General features: G+C 44.7%; 1 protein-coding gene across 1 annotated transcript in view; it reads left to right on the plus strand.

The window, feature by feature from the left end:
* Window positions 1–21,250, plus strand: part of atrn (attractin) — a 131,226-nt gene that overhangs the window by 60,633 nt on the left and 49,343 nt on the right. The window contains 1 exon segment of the mRNA XM_041953271.1: window positions 5,600–5,661. Coding sequence (XP_041809205.1) covers window positions 5,600–5,661 — 62 coding nt within the window.

The raw sequence follows: 21,250 nt of genomic DNA on the forward strand, positions 1-21,250 counted from the left end.
GTGAAGTATCGCCTTTTGAAACGCGGTGCTTAGACAGTCAGAAACCAATGGGCTGTTAGTTCTGGACACAAAAGCAGTTCGATTTGATATGATTCTCATTTTGTGGGATCCTAAAACAATATTTGATGCTGTTTTAAATACGGTTCTCTCTTGTTGCCAGGGTATAAGCATGATTATACTCTCTGCAGTGCCCTGATATATACAACAATGGACTCAGCAGAATTGGGATAAGGGCGCCTCTCTGGCTGCTTCAAGAGATATTAGTACCTTCTCCAGCAGGTCTGACTAAAGAAATTTATTGCCATTTGATCAGGTCTGACTCAAATGCATCACCACCAGTGCTTCAGAGGTGGAATGGAATATAAAATGCACGATATGGTTTGGCACATGTGTAGCTGGCATTGAAACTGTTCAGTGACTTGGATTTTTAAGCAAGATTTTGACCACATGTATGCACACACAGTGATCCCATGGCTGTTTCTGCAGCATGGCTTGGCCGGTGCAGGTTTGGGAGCACGAGGTGCTCTGGGCCTGGCTTTTTGTGCTCCCTGTGCAGCCTCCCAAATCAGCTCTGAAAGTAATTTGACTGGGTGTTGCGTGCAAGCTCCTTCCCCCTGCCCTCCTCCTGAAGGGGAGAAAAATCCTGCCTCCATCTTCCATGTCCTGCCTTGTGAGGGCTTTTAGTTCTCTGAGCTCCAGAGCTCCAGCTGCTGCCAGCCAGCCTCAGGAGGTCTCCAGTGCAGCTAGTTGAGAGAGCCACCCCCCTCACAGCCTCCCCTGGTCCACCTCACCTTCTGTCTTGGTGGGTGGGATCATATAGAAGATCACCCCTGCCCTTGAAACTAGCAGCTAGCGTGTCATTTTTTCTTCCTTGCACTCATGGAGCTTTACTTTCGTCAGCGAGGTAAAATTTTCCGCTTGTTCCTCTTTCCTTTTCTGCCACTGCTCCTCATCTGAAAATCATTTTTCCTTCAGTTTTCTTTTATGCCTTTTCTTGCTCTCCTCGCCTTCAGTGGTCTACTGCAGTGTAGCACCGGGGCGTGTGTGTGTGTAATTGTAGGCGGTTGGTCCTCCAGTGTTGGCAGGCAGAGATCGTCATGTTGGAAAACAGTTCATAAAGAGCAGCCGAGAAAAGAGCAAGGGCAAAGTGGAATGTTAAGTCGAAACACATGCTGCATTCAGAGTGGGCTGTGTGCAAGCTAAGCCCTCTCTCAGCTTCAGTGTGCAGCCGTACAGAGCTCACTCTGACACACCACCTCAAGGTTGCTCGGAAGAGTTTCCAGGCAGGTTTGTGTTTGTCCATTTGTTGCACTCACCACCCAGTCAGCAGCACACATAGTTTTACCCCCCAAACTGAACAGTTCATGCCCAGTTCTCGACATATATATATAGATATAGAAAACAATCTCCACCTAAAGCTTATTGGATAAAATGCACAGACCTGACGTCTTTTACAACAGTCAAAGTGAATTCTGTGATGACTTCATCGCCGTTGAGCCGCTCGGATCATCAAAGCAAAATCAATTGCAGAGATTAGTCAGCAAGGGGTTCTCCCACCCTCTTTTTTCCTTTCCTGATGAAGAATAGATCTGAATTTAATGATGTTTGTAATGAAACGCAAATCCCACACTAATTACATTAAAGAGCTGTGATCTCCTGCTCTGTGCCGCAGTGAACATGTCATGATACGGTAGAGATTAGAACAGCCTCCGATTCAGTACCCCGCTGTGGAGCAGCAGCAGCTGTAGCTATCAGCCGGCTGGGCCGCTCTGCGTAGCAGCGTGGACTCGTGTCGTGTTTATCTGGGCCATGCATGGCTGCCTGATGGCTGCGTCTTGATACCGATCACAGAGAGGTGAGGAAACATAAACTGAGCTTTTTTGCCAGCTTGCCAGCAACTGTGGCTGATGCAACACAAAACCAGCCAGCGACTTGCAATGTTATTTAAACAGAAATAAAATTTTATGCAAACAAATTAAAAAATGGAAATGATGCTGTGCACATTAATAAATGCAATAAATGAAATAGGTTTGATTTAAAAAGTTAAAAATATAAACAAATATATGTATAAAGTCCAAAATGCAAACAGCTGACAAAACTCTGACACATGAAACAAAATTAGAATATCTTCAGAATTGTTCATTTAGAAACCAACATCAATCCAATTAGGAATTAGTACGACTTCACCAACTACTCATTATTTTTATAGCAAGTTTGAATTTCTGATAGAACTCGACTGTCGACGGCCTCCTGAGCAGCTCTGTGAGGCTAAATGCTAGCATTAGTAGGCTAACATGCTCACAATACCATAAATTATAACATGATGATGCTTTAGAAGGTTTTATGTTCACCTTCTTAGTTAGCACGCTAACATTCGCTAATTAGCACTGAACAGAAAGTTAATTTGCTGATGGGAGAATCGTTTGTTTTGCAGATATTTGGTCATAAACCAAATTATTGTACAAACTGAGAAAGAAATGTTGAATGTCTGCACCAGTGTTCATGGTAGTCCAGTAGTTTTTGAAATTGACAAACAAAAATGTGCACCTTGTGGTGGCACGAGAGGAAAAGGTCGGCTGATCACCAGTGTCTGGAGGATGCATCATCTGGGAACCATGAATGTTTGAATAAGATCTTCAGCAATCCATCCCTTCACTTCCGTTTGAACCACCGTGGTGGACACAGACTGATTTCACCATCCGTGTGGCCACACCAGCTAGCATGGCTGTAAATATTTGAAGACACACGGAAAATTAGAAAATAGATTAAATTCCAAAAGAAGACAGATTGTTACACCAGTACCACAAGAAAACATTCGTCTGCATGTGACTGGTGACTTGATCCCCCTCTCGTTATAACCAAATGTATGAAGGAATGTCCTGTGATTCTCTGCCACATGACAGACTGCATGCATGGAAGCATCTCACACACACACACACACACACACACACACACACACACATTGAAAATTCAGCCTCCTTCTGTCCTGTCCTTTTCCGTGGCACCTGTTGAGCAGCCCTCCCTCGCACAGATAACAACACGTTCCCTCAAAACTCCAGTGTGGTTCACGCAGCTGTCAGAAGCCATTAAAGGCAGAATAACTTCCAGACTTAATGCCTGGCGGCAGGCTGACAGGCCCCGCTGCGAGATCCTTCGCGGCCCCTAAAGAGTCACCCTCTGCTGGGCGCATAACGAGAGCGTCACCCGGGCCTCCCGCCGCCGCCGTCAGCCCGCTTCTCGGTGACAAAGCGCCGCACACGACTGACACTTGAGATTAGCTACAATAACCGTTATCGCACATCTTCTCAGCGAGGCGGCCTGCTTGTACTCCTCAAAATAGAGTTATGCAGCGATGACACGACGCTGCAGCTCCTGTCAGTGTTTCTCGTGTTGAGGAAGTTAGCAGTGCTCTTGAAGGAGGCTATTGTGTCATTAGAAGAGAGCATTATGTGTCTGTGATCACCTCGAGAAGTAGATGGCTTTGTGTGGCTGCTGTCACAAAGCGAACCGGGTTTCTGTACACCAGCCGACAAGGCTGCTTTGATAATTCCAAGCTTTGCTCTTAAAAGAATCCCCGCCACTCACACTTTCATAAAATCTCCGCTACTTCTTCTTCACTCCTTTCACTTTTTTTCTCCCATTTACATTCATGAGCACAGGAAGTAAAATATTCACTCCAAACGATTTCTCTTAATGGCGAGTACCTGTTAGGTTCACATGTTTTATCTTGCTCTGCCGCTGCTGTATTCCCTGTGCCCTACAGTTAAAGACAGTGCTAAAGCGATGAGTAGATTAATTGATTCGATTCACTATTTGGATAATCAGTCATTTAATTAATTTACAGAGCAAAATCGCCTACGTTTGCTGATTCCAGCCTTGCAAATGTGAGGATTTTCTGCTTTTCTCTGCTTCATATCACTATGAATTATATAATATATAGATAGAATTACAGTTATTGGCTATCTTACAATAATGACTTGGGACTTGGGAACTTATGTTGGTCATTCTTCATGATATGCTGACAGTTTTTTAGCCTTTCTTTAAACAGGGAAGCCTCATCGAGTTAAAAAATCAGCGATAATAATGAGTGACAGACGAACCACACAGGACAAATAACACAAAGGATGTCATTAACTGAGAAAAACAGACATGCAAGCATAAAATCATGAATAGCATCTCTAGCAGACTCATGATTTCATCCTAACAACAATATTGACAGATTTAAAACATGTTAAGATCCTGAAATATTTGCATGTTTGTCATCTGCTTGACATGAAACTCTTGATCTTGGCAGCATTGGTGCCACGGCACCACCAGACCGTTCCGGTGAGATCTACGCTGCTGACATTTTTAAAAAGTTTTCTCTCGGCGTATTGGCACCCTGAACTTCTCTTCAGTGCTCAACAGTCTGGAGGAAAATTATCACACTGAGGATTCTGTAATCAACAGCAACACATTAGCGAGCCAGATGGTGCTGACTACACAAGTAAATTAGACCCCGGGCCGTTCACAAAACGCAACCCCCCCCCCCCCAACCTGTCATCTCACCACAGAGGCCAGTGCCTTTGGCCCTGTGTTGCTCTTGTGTAAAGTCACTATAGATTTAGACACATTCTCACCCATCAAGTTTTTCTGCACATGCATTGCTATTCTTGATCACGTATTAAGTATTCATAGACTAATCTGACATGCACACAGCTGGGTATTCCAGCTTTTGTCTTTTTTTTTTTTTCTTCCTCCTGCTCCTTTTTTTTGTGCTGGAATTGTATGCAAATCCCTGCTTTGCAGAGGAATAATAAGCAGGAGCGTTGAAACGTTCTGGTCCAAGGTGTCACCTCGGAGAAAAGGTGTGAGGGGAATTCTGCTGCAGGCGGGAGGCGCAGTGCCCCGATGTTCCCAGAGAGTGGCAGTGTTGGGTTGCAACAGGAGTGTGTCCATTGTCAGGCATTTTTGGTGTCGGGGGAGGGGGGGTTGGTAAGACACTGCCAATGTCACCCCTGGCAACCTTGATTAGGACAGGATGTCGTTAGTACAATTGCTCTTGTGATGATTACAAAGTGAATATTTCGGCCCACATGTGCAGGAATGGTGTTTTTTTGCGCAGGCTGTGGGCAGCTGAGAGGCCCGGCTGCTGCTGGCGTGTTGTCGCTTTGACAGGCGTGCAGTCTGGAACACAGATAAGCAGACATACTGGGAACCTCCCAGTAATTGTGAATTAGGAGTTGTGAGCACCAGAAGGGAAAAAAAAACCTTTGGAAATCCCTTATCTTGGCACTGATTTAACTTGTGCGCCACTAGAAATATATGCAATATAATTTGTCTGTTAAATTTATGTAAAGCCACAGGCTGGCAATATAGTGTCATAAATGCATGTACATATACGATACAGTATACACTACATACATATGCAGTGTCTGCCTTTGTGAGCAGAGGCAGCATTATCTCTCCTCCTCGTTAGTGTGCCTTTTGTCAGATCTGCAAGGTCGACTCCAGTCTGAAGCTTGCATGTTTATGAGTGTATAATGCTGACCTCTTGTTTTAAAATCTCCCTTATTAAAGCAGATTTCTCACTGTGTTGTCCTTTCTTTCCCTTTCATAGATCGCCTTCTCCCAGCACAGTAACTTCATGGACCTGGTGCAGTTCTTTGTCACGTTCTTCAGGTAAGCAGCAATACACTTACTCCAAACCGGAGATGTGTTGGTGTTAAAGTGGCAGCAGTCGCCGTCGACGTGTGTGTGATGCAGTATGAACCGCAGCGATGGATCTACAAAAGAAGCGCTGCAGCTCACTGGCTTACAGGAGCTGGTTAGGTCAAATGCACGCACTGCAACTCCCACCCTCTTATTTTATTCAGCCGCATCATGCACACACAAGTACATATGCTTACTTAATGGCGTCTCTGCGGAAGCCAGAGGTCCACCAATAATGTTAATTAAGCACAGTGTCCCTCAGAAATTTGCCCGCATTTAATTCAACAGCACGTGATTTATTACCAACCTCTCAGCGCCGAAACAGAAAGCAGCGTGTCCTTTAGGTAGCATGTAGGCTAACATCTCAGGCTAACAGTTAGTATTCATTTTCTAACCTTGACCATGATGGGGGTTTTTTACCAAACTTAAAGCTGAAGAAAGTTTTTTTTTTTCAGCCACTAGGGAGCAGAAAACACTGCAAAAAACTGAAAGACACACAAGCCTGCTGCACACAAGAGCCTAAATCTCCCCATAGAACTACAAAGTTTAATGTTAATTCTGTGATGATAATAATTAACAATTATTACATTGACATAGAATGTCCAAAAATATTGTTCATATGTAAAAATATCTGTTTAAAGAATGATCAAATATCAACATTACGTCTGATCATGAGACTGAACCTGGACTTTCCCTCTAAACTCCTCAGCGTCACTGATGAATAACAATAACAATAAATTTATTATTCGTATAGCACTTTTCATACAGGAGTTGCAGCTCAAAGTGCTTTTCAACAAAGAAAAAACAAGCTGCACGTAGAAAAGACAGAATGGACATAAAAAAATAGGTTAAATTAAGTTAAAAATGAATGAAGATAAAATCAAGTAAAATACAACAATGTAGAAGTGCAGTGGTGGATAAGTGCCAGGCAAAGCACAAAGTTTCAGACCTGTAGCAGGAAGTCGTGGCTGGATGATGAATGTGGTCAGAAGTGTGTGGTGTCTGTAACCACACCCAACCCCTTGGACTACTCCTACATCACTGTAGGACGGAGTGGCATCAAGCAAAACCAAGTGGCTAGACTGCCTGTCTATTCAACAGTGAGTCAAATACTCAAACCCGCGATTCCATATGATGGAGAGGAGTTGGAAATATATTTGTCTTGCGCATTGCTCTGCACACATTTCCCCGTGATTCACCCTGACGCGCAGCTTCTGGCGTCTTTAGAAACCTTTGGCTCGTGATGAGAATTTAAAATACATTTCTCAAGGCGTCTTGGCAGAGAAACCCGCAGCTCTGTGCTGATGGAGACTCCGGTTTTGCTGGCAGGACAGAACACACGTGCATGTTCGGAGCGGCGATGAAACCCTGGGCCCGCATCACTTCCTCAGGAACCGCTGTAATGCGTTATCGATTCCAGAAACGAGAGGCACCGAAAACTGGGTGGAATAGCGTGGTCCACGCATGCTTGACTGCGTGTGTATATTCGCCTCTCCTGTGTGCCCTGTGGACTGTGTTTGTGTGTGCCTATGCAACCCAGAGGGAGAACCGTGAGGCTTTTTTTTGCATGCTCTCCACAGTGCCCTGAAAAAATTGCTCGCTGTTCCAAGTCATGCGGCTTTTATTGATCGAGCAGCCATGCACAGGCGGGCCGATTTGAAAGATTCTCTTTTACTTTTTTTTGGCCAGTACGGTGATGTTCAGTATTCTTATGTTTCAGCATGGGCTGAATAAATCCCCCTCTGCTCTCAGGTGTATTTTGGGTGGTATTAAAAGCTCTAGGACCACCGGTTCTTCGCCTCTCCCTTTGCATACAAACGCCGACCCTGCAGTTGCTCGCTCACGATGCTCGTGTGTCTCTACACATGCGTCAGCATTTGAATGTTTGCACGTCAGCATTCGAAGCATGCAACCCTGCGCCTGCTGTGTGCAGGAAGCAGGCATCACAGCGATCCATGCACAGAGCAGCTCCTCTCTTACCTCCCTGTGTCACTCGCTCCACTTTTCTCTTCTCCTTCTCCCTCTTTTCTATCACCTTTTCTCCTTCTTTCTTTTCCTGCCTCACAACCTCCCCCTTCTGTTCTCCTCTCCTCTCCTCTCCCCTGTCATCTCTTACCTCCTCTCCTATTCTGTTCCTCCTTCACTCATCATTTTTACATTCCCTCTCCCTTTCTCTCTCACCCTTTCCCTGCTTCTCTCCCATCCCTCCCCCGATGCTCTCCTCCTCTCATTCTCCTTTTATCTCGAGCTCTCCATCTCCCTCTTCTGCACTGTTTTCCTCCTCTGTTTCTCCCTGTGCTTCCTTTCTTCTGTCCCTTGCTTCCCTCCACTTATCTCCCTTGCTCCATCCCCTCTCCTCCTCCCTCTCTCTCTCTTCTTTTCTTTCCTCCCAGCCTCCCACCACTCCCTCTGACTGGCTCTTAATCCCACAGCTCACTCTTTTTTTTTTTAATGTGTATTCCTCCTGCCACTGATTCAGCACAGATGAGCAGAGACCTAAAGTTAGCGAGCTCGCAGCCTTGTCCCTGTTTGCTTCTGGTTCTGTGGGCGCCGCATTGTTTGTGTTGCGGGGGAGGAGAGGGATGCTAATTAACGTGGAAATTGTTTGCTCTTCTCCACTCCGACTTCCTCTCTGTCTTAATCTCACTCTTTCTCGCTCTCTGTTCCTTCTCCCTCGCTGTGCCGTGTTCCCTTTGGGGACAGATGAAGGTGGTGCCATCCCGTTATCTGCCGCGCCAGTTAAGATACCCCCACCAGCATTCTCCAGCCACAGAACAGAAGCATTAAACATCAGCTTTAACAGCAACAAGATGCAGTCACATATCCACACCCAGCTGTTCAGCAGCTTCTCACCTCTGACTCGTTGTGTTGAGTTACACCTTTCAAAAGTGGATTAACGTTTTTTTTTTTCTCCCAGTTTGCTTTCACAGTTTGCAACATTTATGAAATATTTTTCATGAATGTTTTACAAATTGAATGTTGCCGCTAGTTGTGCAAATGTAATGTTCTCTTCCAGGCCTGGAAAAGCCCTGGAGAATGTAAAAATTTCCAAAACATATTTGGAAATGCAATGAAAATGTATTCTTGAGCTGTTTTTTTTTTTTCCCCCCACTCAAGCTGTCATGTTTTTAATTTAAAACTTGGCTGCTGCTAAAGCAAGCGCCCTTTGAAGTAATAGTGACCTGAATGACAAATTTCTTGGCTACATAAGTCCAGACTGCTGGATGGTGGAAGCTAAAAGAGCTATCATGAAATGCAACTTTTTGAACGCTGCGCACTGGGACATATTTGTCATGGAAATATTACTGCAGTTGTGGTTATTTTTGAAGTCTGACTTAATACAGCTTGTACCCTACATTTCTCTCTCACCCAACCAGTTACGAGCTCCGTCAAAAGGGAAAAAAAAAGTTTGTTTATGTGAATCTGTATCGGAATAGTTGATCTTGTTTGTGCAGCCAGTGTTCAGCGGTGGTGCATTTGAAATGTAACCTGCAGAGGTTACATCTGTGTGCGTCGTGGAGAATTAATGGTACTCAAATATATAATTAACACAATTGCATAAGAACACTTTAATGTCCTATTCAGCCAAGGGTTTATATTTCAGTGTAGCAGCGACTTCTGCAGAGTAAACCAGTTTACAGCAGTGTGGGCAAAACAAGAGGGACATAATGTTTTCATGCAACTATAATACTGGAAAGAGAGCAAGGTCAAGGCGCAAAGATATAGCTGTCAGGTTTTTCAACCTCTCTAACCTGCAGTGGGATCCCAGCTCTCTGCTGGGGGATCGGTGTTTATTTTTATTTTTGATGGATACATCAAAGTTAGGGAAGGAAAACAGTTTCTGAACTACCGTTCTAGAACACTGACCACACGTAGGCCCCGCTGTGGTGTTTACTTCTTAAAAACTTGGCTCTAATAGCCAGCGTGCCACCGATGCCTGATGTCCCAGAAAATTCTGCTTCCCCTGAGAGTGTACCTCCCTGGCACATCGGTGCTGCTCAGCAGCTGATATTAAAATAAATCATGTGTTCTAGTGGGCACTTCCATCCAACGTTAGTGCTTACATATCATCATTTTCAGTATATGGCTGGTCCCAGCAGGGACTGAAGCTCTGCTGCTGGCGGTGTTGTGCGCCTCAAAGCGTCACTAGTCAAAGATACTTGAGTTTGTTTCTTGGGACCCTTAAAGAAAAGCTTCTGATTCAAGTCTATTTTAAGACTCATGTGCCATATGTACATTGAAAGACTTATGGGATGATGTAGTCATCCCTGTCTACGTACTGAAGTGATATATTCTACAGTGACTACATGGTAAGAAAATCCACAGTCCTCTTTGTAAGCAAAAAGGCGTTTTCAAAGTTCACCTGAAGCTAATATGAATCTTCAGTACACTTGCTGACTTTTAATATTGTTGTGATATTATAAAAACAGACTTTATCAGGTCTAACCACTGCAGTGAGCTTACCTTTGTGGTGCAAATTAGCTGTGAGTGAGCATATTAACCAGACAACAGCTGAGAGTTTCCCATTGTTTCAACAAATCACAATGTTCCTGTTACTCGGCTGCAGCAGAGGCAATTTGCCAACTACAGTCAGAATCAGTGACATCAGCAGGCCCTGGCTTAGTGCAGTAAATTGCGATGAAAAGCGTGACTCTTGAGATTTGAAAAGTGATGATCAGCGCATGAAGTCCTGCATGTGATGCCAGCCAAAATTCACGTGTCATTTTGGCCGGTCGTGTTCATATTTGCAGGCTCTGAGGTTGACTGTAGCAAATGCAAGTTGACTGGTCCGTGGTGGACTTGAGGAAACCGTTCAATAACAGCTCTCACGCCTCATTAAATTCATGTCTTATTCGTGGAAAATCTTTCCAATCAGTGTGAGAGTTCCCTTCGCTCGACCCAAGAACCCACTGAAGCATACACGAGCACCATTAAAAGTATCAAACCAGGTGATATTCTCCATTATTCTTATCAACAAATCCCATGAAAGGACCAAAAAGTATTTTCTGTGTATCCAAAGCCTCACACGTCTTCTTCCTCTGTGCATCGAGCTCCATTGTTGTCCACAAACTATTGAAAAGACGTCAATGAGCCACACAGTGGTGACAAGTTCATCCATAACAATGAGCATGGATACAGAACTCGCATCCCACGTACACCTTTCTGCTGCTGGAAATGCTCCCCGGAGCACCAAGTGTGTATTAATGCGCAACAGAAAATAGTCCCCTACAAATGCACTATTTAAGTCTGTTTCAGTAACGTTTGCTAAAACCTGCAGTGTCCAGGTGTGTCAGGAAATCACTTTGTAATTAGCGACTCGATTTTAAAGCTTAACATCTTCGTCAGGAGGTACAGAGTACCCAGAGAGCAGTATTGAGAAAGTATTGAGAGAGATAAGAGAAATATAAAATAATGTCAGCTTTGTCCATTACAAGGACGCCACAAAATCTTTTTCCCTGACATTACAGTGATGACCATAGACCCACACGGAGCTCATGTGAATCAGCACAGACGCCTCAACACCTCTTTGAAAAACGTCATCCTCGCTCAGATGAATTATTAGAATTCACATTTAAAAATGATAATCCACCTCACTTTGCGGCGTGTTATCACGGCTGTGTGTTTAAAATGATGAGTAATTTATGCTGCGTTGCATGCCGTTTGAACACTGGGGAGACATAATTTGGAGCGGAGGCATTGAAAGAAGGGGTACCAGCGGGCTGCCCGCCCTGGGCCAAGTCAGGGCGGGTGTGTGGGCGGCTGGGATTTAATGATATGAATGAATCACCCCGCTGCCGTCGAGGAGATTTAAAGTCTCTTACGAGAAACAGACAAGTTGTACGCGTTTGTTTTCCTGCTCATGTTCGGTTGCTATTGTGAGAATCTGAGCAACATCATCAAAATCTGGCCCATAATCGCTATCCAGACCCTGCGCTCCACCATCACCGCCCCCCACCATCAGCATGCAGCAGTAGAGAGTGGGCAGCAGTGTTATTCCACTCACCGACCCTGCTCTGAACCATTTATCTCGTTAAGGCAGAGAGGTGATTAGTGTCGCCACTCCCAGGTCTCTGGAGTCAGCATGCTGGCCATGTATGTCGCTCTCCTCCTCTGTCTACCCCCCACCTTCACCGCACCCTCCTCTCCTCCTCCCATCCACCCCAGCAGGGCTTTTAACCCCTTATGCTGACACAGTCGAAGCTTTCGTTTCTTTTTGGACACGGGTGCTGAAATCATATTTTTCAAACAGTACTGTTGCCTAAACTGTGCCTGGATTGATGACTTTTCAGAAGTTAAAACATAAATATACAGTAGAAACTCATAGATCAAGAATCATGAATGCAAAGCTATTAAACATAATTTACATAATCAATGATCAACTTAACCCAACCCAGGGTCTTAAAGGGTTGGTTCAGTTTAGCTTTGAGATATCTGCTTCGGACAATGGAGGTAAATGGACTTTTGGCAACACTTTATGTTAAGATACATATTCACCATTACCTAGCTGCTTATTAGCATGCATACTGGTAGCCTATTGGCTCTTTATTAGTCATTATAAAGCACTTAATACCTTATGATGCATGACCACAACACAATAGTTTTCCTTGAATAACCTCCTAATTACTGATTATTGATAGTAAGTAAGGAAGTTGTTGTACATGAATTACAATCTTAATAACACTAGCTCCCAGAATTAGGCATTAATTATTGCTCAACAGAGCAGCAGCATTGTCTCTCTGCACAATCCAGAGGCCACTTCTCTGTTATGTGGGTGAACCAGCCCTTTGAATTGACACAAAGTCGCAGCAGGGAAACAGACTTTGCTGTGTGGTCCTTCAAGAACTGGACTAAAATCAAGACAGCAACGGAACTTGAGTTAAATGATTTACTAATGATTAGATGATTGGAGGGCTGCACTTGTCTTGATTTTGCTTTTGAGGATTCAGCAGCACCCATTTCCATGTAATTCACACCACACTAATGTTGATTTATTGTTATATTCATGAAGGCACAAAGAAATAAAAGCTTGACCATTTGCTCTCCAATAGGAGTCCGCAGCCATTCACACACACACACACACACGCACACACACACACACACACACACACAGATACACATACACACACTGGGCCTCTGTGTAGGTCTCAGGTCTCATAGTGGCCACTCATGCATATTTTGGCAGCTGCAAGTAGTCTGCAACAGAGAATAAATCATTCTGTTGTTGTGATCATCATCTCTCTGCTCAGCCTCTTAAACACATCTGCAGGTTTAGACATTGGCACAGAAATTCTCTCAAATACACAAGCTCAGTCTTTTGTACACACTTAAACACACACACACACACACCCGGACACACATGCATGCACGCAAAAACACTCTTTATTCAAACATAGCAGGCAGCTGGCCACTCAGTGGTGCTGTGTGCCCTCTGAGCTGTGCCACACACACACACACACACACACACACACACACACACACACACACACACAGAGGCCGTTTCTCTACTGTATCTTTAAAGCTCTGGACTACAGCCTGCATGAGTGCACTTGTTGGGGTCGGCTCAATGAAGTCAATTCCAAATGTCAATTTAAATTGCGACCCGTTTACTACCGACAGATCATTCCCAATTATTCCCCCGTGGTATTTGTTCTCAGTGGCTTCATTATCGAGCGGAGCGCTTTTCTGTCTTCAAATTGGGAAAGAGATCCATCACTATGATTGATCGAAAAGAAAGTGGCACTGACCCCGACTGTGATACGCGGCGTGGAGCGCGCGGGCTCGCCGCTTCCCCTCGCGCGCGTTTGTGTTTGTACACGAGCGTCGGCCTGCATCAGCGTCACCGGCAGCGGTGACAGGACGAGCGACGGGTGATTGACAGCAGGACAAAGTGTGGAGGACAACATAAACCATAGCTGTGGTTTCATCCAACTGTCAAGCAAATGCTGCTCAAACTTTGTTCTATAAACAGATTTAGGTTTTTTTTTTTTTTTTTGAGTTGATTTGCATCATTGTTTTGTCATTTTTATTCAGCGTTGTTCTGTTTCATACCCCAGTTTCATACATTTGTTATATGTGTTGATTTTCACTGACTGGCGCTGCCAATTAATCAAGAATTATTTGATTGACAGAAAGTGAATCAAGCAGGATTTCAGACTTCAGCAGCTCCAGTGGTGTCCGAATGATAATTTTTCTACAAGTTAAAGATTATGTCAACATTTTAGAAGTCCTCATGTAGTGGCTTCCATCTGTTTAAGTCATTTATCAGGCAAAAAGGCAAAACTGGTTCAGGTTTCGGATTCTCCGATGTGAGAATTCGCGGCTTGTCGCAGCACGACACCTCGGGCTCTAGAAACTTGTGATGGGAACTTTTCAGCTATCATCGGTTTTGACAGCTTAAAGATGAAAACACTGTTTCCCAACATGGAGGCCAGGACCTCTTCAAAGGGTTGCGAGGTGATTAACAGAAAAAGAAGGGAAAATAAAGAAATCTGCGTCGTGGGTGGTGTGTGTTTGCATCTCAGTCGGCAAAAATCTCCTCTTTTCCTTCCGTCGCCCGCTCTCTGTTTTCACGCCGCTGAAATGTAAAAGCAGACGTCTGCACGTGAGCCGGGCTGCTTTCTGGTAACACGCACACTGTTTGAACACACATGCACTCCCTCGGTGAGGTGTTTGCCCTCAGCTTGCTCCTTCTGGTGTTGATTGACAGCAGACACCCTCTCTCTCCCCCCCCGAGACACCTGAGAAAAGGAGAAAGAGCTGGAGGGGTGGGGTTGGGTGGGTAAAGACACTCAACATGCATTCAAACCGCCTGCCTGTCCTAAGGGGCCTCCCCGGGCACACAGCAGGGGCTGCTGCCGGTGCTTCTCTCCAAGCTTTCTCTTTCTCTCTGTGAGTCTCTGCCTCCTCTTCCTCCCTCCATCTCTACCTGAACCTGCTTCATCACCGCCTGTCCGTTTACCTCCCTGCCTTTGCGTGTCTTCTTATTTTTTGCCTCTCTTTGCTCCCCTGTTGCTCACTTTGCCGTCCGTCTTTCATATTCCTTCCACACTCCCAGCCTTCTCTTCATCTTTCTCCCCTGTCTGCCTTCGTTTTTGCTTTTCCTCTCTCTTCACACCTTCTCTCCACCTCTTGGCCCACCTCCTTTTTTCCCCCTCTCTTGCATTCTTTAACACTCTCTCTTTGTATCTGACCTCATTGTCAGGTCATCAGCGAGGAGCAGGAGAGAGATAGAAGTGGAAGATGGAGCAGATAGCGAGTGCAAGAAGCACCTCGCGGCTAAACCTTCCCCCGATAGGTCCGCGAGGAGCGAGAAGGCGCTCTGCGTCTGATTAATAATAAATGAATCACATCAGTCGGTTTGACTCAGAGCCTCCACTCTCCGCTGCTCCTCCTCCTCTTCCTCACCTGTAATGAGCAGGGAGGAGAGCAATAGGAACATGAACTGGGCTGTAGAGCACTCCAGGGGAGTCCCGAGAGGGAGTCAAAGTCTTTTCCTCCCATCCCATCAGCCCCGCGTCCGCTCCCTCCCTCCACGCTGCAGCGCTCTTCCTGTGGAAATTAGTTTTGGCAGGTTTGCGAAAGCAACGGCTTGCAAAAACAGATGAGGAGCATCGTCTTTGGACTCCTCGTGCTCCGGCCCTCATTGCAGGATTGTCATACGGCTCGTGGAGAAGCACTCGTTCTTCACTTTGTTTTTGGTCTGATCTCTTCACCTGCTCAGGATGACAGGTGCAGACACTCGGCTCGCTGAGGCTTTTTAGGAGGATTCTACTTCTTTATTCAACAATCGTTTTGTAATTCCTCATATTCTCTCAGCTGCTTTTGTCCTTCTTTCACTGCAGTTTTTGTACCCACTGCTGCTTCTTTTCCTAGATTACATCTCGGACAGGCAGTAAACTAAATCCACATTTAGCAGGTTCCCAGTCTCAAATAGCTTCCTACAGATGGATATGAGGACACACTTTGCAGCTGCATTAGCGCAAAATGATTTACTCTTGTTTGACTGAAATTCCAATTTTTGAAAAGGGCAGTTTTCAGGTTTTAATTAGCTGCAGCCTGTCGTCTTAACAAGTTTTAGAGGGTGATTCGATAACTGTCTGTGGCAAATTTAATTATCTGTAAGTAATTAACATCCATGGAAGTGAACAGTGCTGTGTGTTCAGCCAGGTAACCTGTGCACACGGCAGCAGCCTGCTTCCTTTATGGTTGCAAACCTGCCATGTTGGCTGTGAGGACATGCCAAATTCAAATTCGCTTTTTTCTCCCCCCGCCCAAACATAAAGGAGAGAATGGAGTCACTTTTCCCGGCTCCCTTTGTGCAAGGAGCGTGTAAACAAACAATACACACCTGAGGAGATTATACAGAAATTTGTATTCCGCGACATGCTGAGCCCTGCATCTATTTCAGGTGGGTTAGACTTCTTGGAAGTGTCCCACCACCCACGGTGCCGCAGGGTTTAGTGTGACGGCAAGTGCGGGTCAGAACAGGACCTCTGAGCGACTGCTGGTTAGCGTGCGGTTCAGTGGATTTATCGGCCGTAGTGAAAATGGAATGGCGTTTGGCTGGTGAGCAGGTTTAATTTCCCACCCCGGAGTAAAAGCCAGCAGCAGCCGGCAGGCAGTCAGGCTGCTGGATTAGTATTCAGCTGGCTGCAGACAATAGAGCCGGCCTGTTGGTGTTTGCCCTGTGGCTGTTGTCTTACTGTCAGGTTAGCCAACGACATGTCAGAGCTCACCTCTCCGGCTTCTGCAGCTAGTGGCTATAATACACTCGCTCTCCGGCCCTCTTTACACACTCCAGTCTCTGCTGAAACGGACAGCTTTCATCATTTTTTGACCTGTTTTTGTCAAAGGTTTGCTCGACACACATGCAGTTTTTGCCAGTTTTCTCCTGCCGTCAGTCACACTTTCCTTATTTTTCCGTTATTGAGCATCGAACAGCTAAAGAAACCACGCTGCATCACTCTGTATATTGCAAGAAAACGCACTGACAGTACAACCTCGCCCCATCCTCGCTCCTCGTGAACCACTGAGCCTGTCCAGGATGCTTCTTTCATATCCAATCATGATGCTATCATCTGTTACCAATCAACCTGTTTACCTGTGGAATGATCCAAACAGGTGTTTTTGTTGCTCCTGTCCCAACTTGTTTGAAACATGTTGCTGCATCAGATTCAGAATAAGCAGATATTTACAAAAATCAATGAAGCTGATGAGGAATCACATTAAATATTTTATCTTTGTGCTATTTTTAGTTGAGTTTATGTCAGAATGGTTTTTTGTTCTCCACAGCTTTCCATCTTTTTTGGGATCGGGGTTCTATATTTATAGTGTTCAGTAGTATTGTGCACATAGAAATAAAGGACAGCTGCTACAGAAATTAGTGTGATACAGGTGGAAAGGTGTCACTAACTTATTGCAAGAAACCGTATCAACATATTTCTTGATTGGTTAAATGTCCCACCTGGTAGTATTTTGCCCAAGAATACTCAACATAAAGTGGGGAAAGATGCATCATTGTTCTCCCTGATCAGATTTTCCCCTATTAGCGTATTATCTACTGATTCATGAGACTCAGCCTTCTCTTCCTATCATCTTTCTTTCATTTCCTTAGGCTCGGCATGCATTTACAACTCAGCTGACAAACATATCAAAGGTATTGCATTAGATTAAAGGGTGCATACAGGCAGAGAAGCTACGTGCTCAACGTGCACAGCAACATTCAACTGCAAAAGTATATTAACGCATGCTAATCATGTCAGTAATGTTATCATGGCAAGAAACATGCAACATGCATAATAGATCTGGATGCAAAAACCTGGTTTTTAACTCTTCTTTTATGGAGCAAATCAACATAGCAGGTGAAAGAACTGCATATAAGCAAAATGCTCATAATTGCCTGATTTTTGAGCTACAGTATGTGTTTACAGGAGAGAAAATAGTTTTTTCTGCACATTAGTTTTTGGCCACTAGGAGTCACCGCACATTGTATTATGTCGTCTACCGGCCGATGCACAGCACCAATAGGTGGTTGACACTTCTGCAGACTCTGAGGGAGGAACAGTTGGTGGCAGCAGTGCTGCAATAAAAAGAGCAGAAGAAGACCACCTGGCAAAATTAACACACCAGGTTTCAAAACACTTCGGCCTTGGGCATGTAGACAACAGGATGTGGTGAGAAACCTCGGATGCAAACAAAACTGATTGTTTTCAGTGAAAACTCCACAGGAAACCTTCATGGGAAGAAAATCAGGGTTAACTTCTTCATGGCGCAGGTGGAATGTGACTGTTTTCACAGGTAATGAAGAGAAATACTTTCCATTAAAGAAGATATCAGTCCAAATAAAGACTGCGTGGCTGCCAAAAGCTCTCTTCTCAAATTAGGAGTCGTGTGTTGCTTCTTCTCGTCAGTCCTTGCACTTGGATATTAGTAATTATTTATTTATAGATGATGCATCAGTTCACGCAGTCCGACACGTTTCCTGCAACCTTCGAGCAGGGCCAGAACTTTTAACTGCTGCATCACAAACAGGCTGTTTTTGTCCCTTTGCATAGATTTACTTCCATGTTATACAGTAATAAGTGGAAAAGCAGAATTTCATTGTTGCACAAAGATTAGAAAGTCTTATAGACGAATAAAAAACATATTTATTTCTGATGTTTCAATCCTCAGATCTTTATCAGGTAAAATTCAACTGGATTCAGTTTAATTCAGTTCGGTTGAGGCAAAAAATGAGCTGATTAAGTTGAATTACTCACTGCAGTAATGACATTAAGACAGTTCTGTGTCACAGATATAAGGAATATATCCTTAAGGGGGGTGCAATGATTGTTGCTCTCTTCTGTGAGGTGAAACGGATCATTGGGATCAGTATTTGTGGACTTCAGTCACATTTCATGACAAGTTATCTGACATCTGAGCTGAGGAGGGGAGAAACAGAACAGATATCACACTCGAAGTGTTTTGGCTTATTTTGCTTTTCAAAAATGTTCCCCCCCCTCAGCATTTTAACTATAAATGCAGCCTCACCTGAACATGCCGTCAGAGTGCTGTCGGTCTAATTAGCTCAGGCAGGTTAAAGTAGCATCAAGCACCACAATGTGCTCAATTACTGGGTCGTTTAATGGAGACGGATGTGTTTGCGGCGAGCGTCGGGCGGTGTTGCCCTTCAGGCTGCGTGACGCTGCGTCTGTGTGGGTATCTGGTGCAGAATCTTTTGTGGGCCTGTGAGCTGCAGTGAATACGGGTTTATATTTATCTTCTAGGATCCAGCTCATGACTCTTTGATGCTTTTGCATGTGTTCAGCGCTCATTTCATTTATATTGGCTGCTGTGTCAAAGACTCAAACAGTTGAATCATCATCCTTCAGCTCTCACTCGAACGTCACTTTTAAAACGTGCGGTGGCGTCAAACTTGTGGAGTTTTGGTGACGGCGGCGCTTCGGACCAGGAGGTGGAGCGTGATTGCTGCAGGTGGTTCTGGTGAGGCAGCATCTGCCGCTGGATGCTCATTTGGATTCCCTGTGAGAGCGGGAGCGCAGGGTGTGATGGAGCGGTTGGGGGGAGGTGGGAGCTGAAGCCTGACTGACTTGGCCAGCTTCCCTCGTGGAAGTGGAGATCAAATGAAGCGCACTGCTCTGCCTGTTTCCATCTGCGTCTTCTTCCCTTTGTGCCTGTGTCCGTCTCTCTGCTGTTCCTTTCTGTATGTTTCTCTCTCAGTCTTCGTCTTTTGGTCTCCGCCTATAGAAGTATAGCGACAACAAAAGACTTGAGAGGGCACAAAACAAATTTTGAGCGCAACTCGGCCTGCGCTTTGAGAGCGCACAGGCACGGATTTGTAAGCGCAGAATTAGATTTGTGCGTCAGGGAGGACAGAATCGTGAGCGTAACAGATGATTTGAGCATGCAAGAGGAATTGTGTAACTACTTTTGAGGCAGCAATCGGGATTCTCATGCCTGTGATAATCAAAGCTGCTCGCTCTCAGTTTTGGCAGTCTGAATACAATGAGCGCAAACCATGGGTGTATTATAAGAGCTGGACCCAAAGATGGCACCTATTCAGTCCAGTAAGAGTTGCTCGCCAAAAAAAGTTTCCGGCTTTCAAGTTCTGGGGGTATGTGGAGTCGTGTAATCCCATCATGTCTCTGGCCATGCTGGGCTGTGTGAACCAATCCCAAGACACGACACGAGCGCACATGCTCACCGCTGTGGGTGACGTCATTCAGAACAAAAGGACTTTTTGGGGGGTTTAGAAAAGTTTTACAAAGAATAAACTACCATCGCTTAAAAGTATATAAGACGAATAGTCACAATTACAGTGCTGGTCTATGGGGAAAACCTTCACCTCCACCTCCACCTGCACCTTCTGTGTACTTAACATTTAAATACACACACACTTAACTAAATTATGTACATTTTAGTATATTGATACATTTCACTGGTATATTTTTATTGTTTATTGTTTAGTATATTTTTATTGTCTTGTCTTTTCATTTCTGGTATATTTTTAATTGCATGTACGAATATTTTTATTGCATGTTGGTTTTTTTTATTCTAGTATCTTGATTTTATTTTAGAATCTTTCTTATTATCTTGGTTCTAACATGGGGGTTGCAATGCAGATTTCATTGACATGTCATGCTCAATGACAATAAAGAAAACTTGAATCTTGCAGTACCACAAGTGGCCACTGGGAAAATTTGGCTGAACGAGGATGCCTTATCCAGCTCCTATAAAACATCAGCGGTACGAAGTGAAACGTAGAGCAGAGCATCACCTGTTATGCTCTTCCTCCGACTAAATAAACTAATAGTTCAGACAACTTAACTAACAATATTATGGGGTTTTTATGGGGTGTGGCTACATCCAGAATGACTGCGTTTTCAGAATACACATGCTGTTAATGTAAATATCAGTTGGATGACCAGAACTTGGCTGCAAAGGTTCACCTTTTTCCTTGTGCAGATATAAACTTTGCAAACTACCCAGACGTCCAGATGTGGTCGTGTCTTGTTGCAGCTTGCTGGACAAAGATGTGTTTCTCAAACCTTTTGTTGTCAGTCAGCTTCCGTTTGCATCTGTTTCTAGTCTCATTGTTCTAACTCCAGCTTGCACTTTCTAATCTCTTATCTCTCCGTCTTTCACCATGACTGTCCATTTCCCTCTGTCCCTTTGTCTTTGCTTCTCCTTCTCCTCCTCCTCCTCCCCTCTCTCCTTTCCCTCCCACCCCGCTGAGCAGGGAGGCCTTTGATGCGGGGCTGATATCTATTCACGCGGGTCATTCATCAGAACCATGTCGCTCTTTAAGCAGCGAGCAGGAAGCCAGATCAATAAGATGGCTGAACGGATGGATCGCTTAAGAGTCCTCTACAGCCCGCAGAGATAAGGGAATTTTTTGAATGGGTGGCAGTTTAAAGAGCCACACAGGGTGGGCAAGGGGATGAATAAAGATCTGAATGCATCACAGCCGGTGTTAAAACGGGCAAAGGCGTTTAGATTGAAAAGGTGGTGAAAGTTTGGAGAAAAATCCATGAGGGAGCGGGCGGTCTCACCACCAGAC

This window comes from Chelmon rostratus, chromosome 15 (assembly GCF_017976325.1).
Source record: "Chelmon rostratus isolate fCheRos1 chromosome 15, fCheRos1.pri, whole genome shotgun sequence".
NCBI lineage: Eukaryota > Metazoa > Chordata > Actinopteri > Chaetodontiformes > Chaetodontidae > Chelmon > Chelmon rostratus.